We start from the raw sequence: 6,962 nt of genomic DNA on the forward strand, positions 1-6,962 counted from the left end.
TTTTTCTCCGATATCCGATCCAGTAATTTAGGTCAGTATCGGACCGATACGTAATATCGGATGGTCCATCTCTAATTTAAACCAATAGTAATCTGTCATTGGAATAAGATAACTGACCTTTGAAGTTAAATAGTTTGAAACTGGAAAGCTGTCTGCTAAAACAATTAGTGCATTAAAGGGGAGAGTTGAAATACAAAACCAAGTTCAAACAATCAGTTTAAATGGGAAAAAAAAGCACAAATTTAAACTATAGATGTACCATCATCTATTCAACCATTAAAAAAAAGAAGAAGAAAAGACTGGTAAAAAAACAAACAAAAAAACCCAAACAAAACTTGTAAACCTGCCTGACTTTCATGTCATTGAATTCAATAGACAGTGGGTCAACTCTAACACACTTTCCAGCCGTGGTGCGAATTTACTGCAAGTCAAACACTAGGTATATTTTCTCTCGTGGTAGTGTGAATGTACTTTACCACACGTTTCAGTTCACTCCTTTTATTGATAGTCAAACACTGAAAAGATAAAGATTCAGAATTCATCACTACAAATCACGTGATTTATTTTACAAGACAGTCTGTCTTTACATAATAAACTCATATATAAAAAAAAAAAAAAAAAAAAAAAAAATCATTCCTGTCCACAGAAATTCTTCATTCATATTTGGAATCTCAGTTTGATGTTTAGGACAAAATAAGACCAACTATTTTGGGTCTTTCACACTTGAACACTGGGGGTCTCCCATATTTCATCATCATACATATTTGAGATACATGTGATCCCATCCTTCGAGGACACATCCAGATGGTTTACATCACTGGCTGTTGTCTCCTCAGTATTTGGGATGAAATCACCTGTATAATCACCAACACTTCCTAAAGACTCCACAGTAGGTTCATTAGGTTCTCGTGTAGACCCTTGGTGATTCAGTATACAAGGAGCTTGCTTAACTGCAGAAACTTCACTAGTAACTAAACCCTCCGTACTGCCAAGATCCAGGACTGCTGAATGTCCCTCACTACTAATCAAGAAGGCAAACGGGGACGCAACTTGGATTTTCTCTGATGATTCTTCCCATCTTCCTTCATGCTCTCCGTTTGTAACAGCTGCTGTGCCCTTGTTTCCAGTTTTCTCCTGGTTGTGACATCTGCTCTCCAGCCCAAAGAAGTGGTTTCTGACAATGTAGCGTACACACTGCAGGAGGACATTCCTCTCGTGTCGGATATCTGGAGCCAGTAACTAAACAAAGAGACAAACAAGAGTTGGACTAAATAACACATCTAAATAGTATAGCTTTAAACAGCGTGTCCTTTTTTACTAAATCAAAATCATATAAATACGCACGCAGTGTCAAATGACTTCCATACCATCTCAAGCAAAGTGGGGCGATGTGACTGTGGTAGTCTTCCTCGTCCCGCTCTTTCCCCTTTGCTGTTGGGCATGTGAAGTCTGGAATCTGTCTGAACTGTTTTCTGTCTCTCTGCATTCTGTAAAAAAGCCCCTCTACCCCTGGCAGGTGCCCTCTCCTGAGGGTTGGGTGGTATTAAGTTTAGAAGGTCCTGGTTCTCTTGCACCAGCTCCTTACCTCTCTGAATGGGTGTGGCTAAAACGCAAAAGCACAAGCGTTAGTAGAAACACTGGACATAAGTTACACTTTGTTATATATCCATCCATCCATCCATTCGCGTCCGCTTATCCTTTTCAGGGTCGCGGGGGGCGCTGGAGCCCATCCCAGCTGTCATAGGGCGAGAGGCGGGGGACACCCTGGACAGGTCGCCAGTCTGTCGCAGGGCCAACACAGAGACAGACAACCATTCGCACTCACATTCACACCTAGTGACAATTTGGATTAACCAATTAACCTATCCCCACTAAGATTTGTTATAAACTACATAATAAAACCAAACAACAACAGAGCTACTCCGAGATAAAATTAAAGTACATGTTTAATGTTGAATCTGATGAAAACTAGGGCAAGTTATTGTGACTCAGGACACACACACACACACACACACACACACACACACACACGTATCTGTATTGAACTGTTCGATACAGTGCCTTCAGTTCAGTACGCATATGTATTGAACGTATGGAACGATACAAAATTTTTAATTTATTTGATCAAATATTCTTCTGACGATGCCGTCTGTGTTGAGGGCTCAGTGGATCTGCATTTGATTACTCTGTCTAGGGTGCATTGTCGGGCGCAGATCAACTGAGTGCTGCCCATATGCATTCAGCCAAGTTTGCATGGCAACTCCTCAACGCTACCCAAAACTGAACCTCATCCACCGTCATTCAGATCTGGCGTTTGGAACCATTTTGGTTTTCATGTGAAGTATGACCCTACTTAAGCCTGTTGTGGAAAAAAGTACAACAGTATGTCGGATGTAACAAGCAATGCTCAATTACATCGGTCGGAACGCAACAAATATGATTACACATTTACGCCGACATCACACTAGTGCAAAGACAAGTGGAAGCAGACAAAAACAACACCAACAACAACACCAAGCACGCATGCTACGAACGGCGAGTCATTTAGACACCCGTTAGAACATGATTCTAAGAGGGCAAAGGGCAATTGCTACTTTTAATGCTGTCTACAAAATTGCTTTTCTTTTGGAAAGAGCCATTTCTCTGTAATAAACTCTTTTCCACAGATGAGTGATTTCGCCATCAGATGCAAAAAATAATATAATAACAAAATAAATGTATCGAAAAAAATATCTAACCGTGACACCCAATGTTCCCTCTAATCTGCGTGTGCGCAATTGTGCACTACTGGCATGGCCTTTGGAGTTAGTGCTGTTCTTTAGATTCTCTAGATAATTGGAAAACAGGGTTTTAAAAGCAAATATGTTTGGGCGCTGTTGAGAAAATTTTGTATGTGAAATTTGGCAAAAATAATCAGAAGATTGATAATATATGTTTTTCCTGGAGTTATTTTATCAGTATGTGAGAGGCCAAATAGAATATGTTGAAACTTCAGTTTACATGAGGGATCAATTTTGGTGTTTATAAAATTAATTGATAATTGACAATTATCATTCAGTAATTGACTAACAAGTAAAATTTTCCTATCCACCCATTTCTGAATATATATTGATTTGTTCTTAAATTTAATATCCTGATTATTCCAAATGAGATCTTTATGGGGAGAAAGGTTGTGAGAGTATATCATTAACCAAGAGATAGGAGTTGACTGAAAGTTGGAGAGTTTAATCGGTAATTTAGAGATATTGTAATTGCATTTTAGCAGAAAGTGCATTCCTCCAAGTGAGTTAAAGATATGGTTGGTAATAAAATTCCAAATTGAAATGGGATTTTTTAAAAAGAGTTTGATCCATTTGATTTTAAAAGACACATTTAAGGAAGTGAAATCTAAAGAATTTAGGCCACCAGAACACAACTTGTTTATCATTACATTTTTTTAATATAATGTATTCTCTTTTTCCAAATGAAGTTAAATAATATTTTATCAATTTTTGTGCATAATTCTTTTGAAACATCAGGTACCATATCTGCATATATAAGTCTGGAGAGGCCTTCAACTTTGGCTACTAACGATCTTCCAGTAATGGATAAATCTCTTTGAAGCCAAAGATTAAATCTTTGTTGTATTGCAGTTATAAGAGGGTCGAAATTTTCAGATAATCTAGCATCTTAGTCTTTTTGAATGGTAATACCAAGATATTTAACCTTATTTTTAACAGGAACACCTGATACAATTGTATCTGTGCAGAATTTAACAGGGAGAAGTTCACATTTTGTAATGTTGAGTGGTCTTAAACCAGAGGCTATTGAGAAATTATTGAGAACTTTGAGAGCTTCATCAACTTAATATTTATCCTTTAAAAAAAAAAAAGTGTTGTGTCATCTACTAGTTGAGTAATAGATAATGTTCTGCCAGCAACAGAGAGACCCATTACACTGCTGTTCTTAAAATGAATACAGAGTAACTGCATAGGAAGAAGGAAAGGATATGCAGAAAATGGACAACCTTGACGGATCCCACGGTTATTATCAAATCTTTGATATGTTTGATTATATGCAGATGCAAATAGCTCAAAGTTTGAATTGATTTTTTAAACATATTTCCAAAACCAAAAATATCAAGTGCTCTGAACATGAATTCATGTTCAATGGAGTCGAAAGCTTTATAAAAATCAAAAAAAAAAGAAAAAAAAAAAGAAAGGAAAAAAAGAAAAGAAACTATTATCTGTGATTAAATCTGAATGATCCAAAATATCAATTACCAGTCTTATATTGTTAGTTATGTGTCTGCCAGTCATAAAACCAGACTGTTTCATCAATTAAGTGCACATTTTAATTTTTTAGCCAAACACATAGCAATTATTTTATAATCATTATTCAGGAGTGAAATAGGTCTCCAATTTTCTATCAAAAGGGCGTCTTTATGAGGTTTAGGAATCAAAGTAATCAGTCCCTGAGTCAAGGAAGGAGGGAGCTTTCCATTATCAATGCTTTCAATAAGTCCTTTGAAAATAATTTGTAAAATTCAGAAGTCAAACCGTCATTCCCTGGACTCTTAAGTTTCATTTTATTAATAGCACCTTCAATATCTAGTGTTGTGATGGGGCATCACACATAGTTTTATTATTGTCACTAATTTTTTTTAATATTTAATATTAATATAATAAGGAATTATAGAATTTTTCCATGGCTTCTGTAGAAAAATTAGATTTATATAAATTTTTATAAAAGTTCACAAGTCTTGGAAATCACTTGAGGATCTTGTGTGATGACCCCATCTGAACAAAGTTTAGTCATGCTGCCAAGAGTATTGTGATGTTTTTCTAATTTGAAAAACTAGCTAGAGTTTTGTTCTCCCTCTTCAAGCCATTTCCTTCTTGACCGCACAAAGGCACCTTTTGCCTTGTAAATGAAATTATTTCCGACTCTTCTTTTTTTTTCTCTTCTATTTTTAACTATTTCAGCTCCTCTTTTCATTAAAAGGGACCTCAATTCAAATTTCATGAGCTCCCAATTTTTACAAAAAGCATTTTCAACACATGCCTTGTTCTAATACTGATCTATTTTTGTTTTAATTTCCTTTACCAAAGAATCATTCAGTAGAAGAGAATTATTTAATTTCCAATATGAATTCACTCTTTTAGACGGATTACTGGCATACAAACATATCTCCAAAAAAAAATTGTTCTATGAGCTGTCAAGGGTGTTGGCAACATTTTTGATGTAGAAACATATTCAGATAAAGGATCAGAAATTAGCCAATAATCAATACGAGACTGTAATGAACCTGATCTATTTTTCCATGAAAATTCCTTAATGGTTTGATTTTTGAATCTCCAGATATCAATTAGGTCTCTTTCATTAATAAAATCCAACATATAATTACTACTTTCCTAACTTTTACTTGGCAATCTATCTATCATGTTATTGAGTGAATGGTTCCAGTCTCCTCCTAATATAATCTTTAGATTAGCAAATTAAAGATTCATTTTTTTCATTTACTACAAGTATTAGGTCAATATTCTCCTGTTTGTTATTATAGCCGTAAATGTTACCTAGTAAGAGGGTCTGATCATTAAAAGAAAAAAAAGAAAAAGAAAAAAGAAAAACACACAACCAGCAAAATAAAATATCCTTTTGGATCAGTTTCTGAAGATATAATTTTTCCATTAAATTTATGCTTCAAAATCAGAGTTCCCGCTGAATGGTTTGTGCCATGAGACTTCCATAAATCTTCGCTCCATTGGGATTTCCAGAAGTTAGCATCCTTAGTTCAGCATGGGATTCTTGTAAGAGACAAAAGTCAGTATTCAAACTTTTAGCATATAAAAACAGAGCTTTCCTTTTGGTATTGTCCCTTAGTCCTTGTAAGAGCCAGAGTCAATGTTTATGTTTTTCCTTTTTGTTTTGGTGGCACAGGTGTATAGTTTTACCTGCGTCTCAGGTGATGGTATGTGGGTGTGGTCACAGTCTATTTACCTGATGTCGGTGTTCGCAGCAGGTGTGTTGGGTGAGTGGTTTGTGGGCAAACTTTTCTGTTGACCGTCATTTTTTGGCACACCAGTTAATCCATGCGCTAGTTGTAAATTGATTGAAAGCGCAAATGTTTGTTTTTGTTTTGTTCTTAAAATAAATGCGCAAAGTACAAGTACGACTCATTATGGATTATTGGAGGCGCGTCACAGGGACACAACCAACTCAGCCGGCCGCGGCTTTATTTACAGATGAAAGTCGCAACAGTCCTCGAGCATTAAAAGAAATAAAGGACAAAGATGAAATTTTGCAAACTAAATTAACTTTTTACCCTGAGAAGAGTGTGTCAGCTTCAGAGAGAGCAGAACTACTCTGTCTAAAAAAGTGCTTCACAAAACATTTTAACAGCAACAGCATACTATAAGTCTTTAGAACAATAAGGAAAAGAGACCTTGAGGTATATCCACAAATAGGACTCGAAGAGATTTCAGTGAATTTCTTTTCTGTTCACAAAAGCACTAGGCAATTTTCCCTTCCTTACGTGCTTTCTCCACCTGTGGCCATAGCTGGTTGCGCCTCTCGGTACTCGGGAGAGAGATCTTCTTTGAAATGGAGCTTCCTTGTCTTCAGGTAGTCAAATCGCTTCGCCGCCTTCCAGATGATGTCTCGAAAGTGTCTCATTGTTAATTGCAGGATTATGGCGTGGGGCAGTGGCGCAGAAGAGGACTCACGTTGTTGACCGATCCTGTGGACTGAATCAAGTACCTCCGGGAACTTTTCACGGTGGTCAGGATCCATGTTTTGGCAAATTTCAATAACCTTACTGCGTACGTTTTCTCCTTCTTCTTCGGGTAGCCCATGAAGTCGCAGGTTCCATCTTCGTTTATACCGAGACAACTCCAACACCTTGTTTTCCAGTGTTTGAATTTTCTCTTCTGCTTTATCTCAGAAGATCTCAGGGAGCTAAAAGGAAAAGTCTCTCGTACTGA

The 6,962-nt window shown here is 36.6% G+C and overlaps 1 protein-coding gene across 4 annotated transcripts in view; it reads right to left on the reverse strand.

Annotated features, from left to right (window-relative positions):
• Nucleotides 1–467: 467 nt before the first annotated feature.
• The window catches only part of nufip1 (nuclear FMR1 interacting protein 1), a 38,149-nt gene continuing 31,654 nt past the window's right edge, over nt 468–6,962 (reverse strand). For 2 of the 4 annotated variants that reach the window (XM_004570444.4, XM_004570443.3), the window contains exons 9-10: nt 1,368–1,603; nt 468–1,239 (exon numbers count right to left, since the gene is read on the reverse strand). In XM_004570444.4, coding sequence (XP_004570501.2) covers nt 718–1,239; nt 1,368–1,603 — 758 coding nt within the window. In that variant the 3' untranslated portion in view covers nt 468–717. The other 2 variants (XM_004570445.5, XM_076880696.1) reach the window with 2 other exon arrangements.

The sequence above is a fragment of the Maylandia zebra genome, linkage group LG23 (genome assembly GCF_041146795.1).
Source record: "Maylandia zebra isolate NMK-2024a linkage group LG23, Mzebra_GT3a, whole genome shotgun sequence".
In the NCBI taxonomy this organism is placed as follows: domain Eukaryota; kingdom Metazoa; phylum Chordata; class Actinopteri; order Cichliformes; family Cichlidae; genus Maylandia; species Maylandia zebra.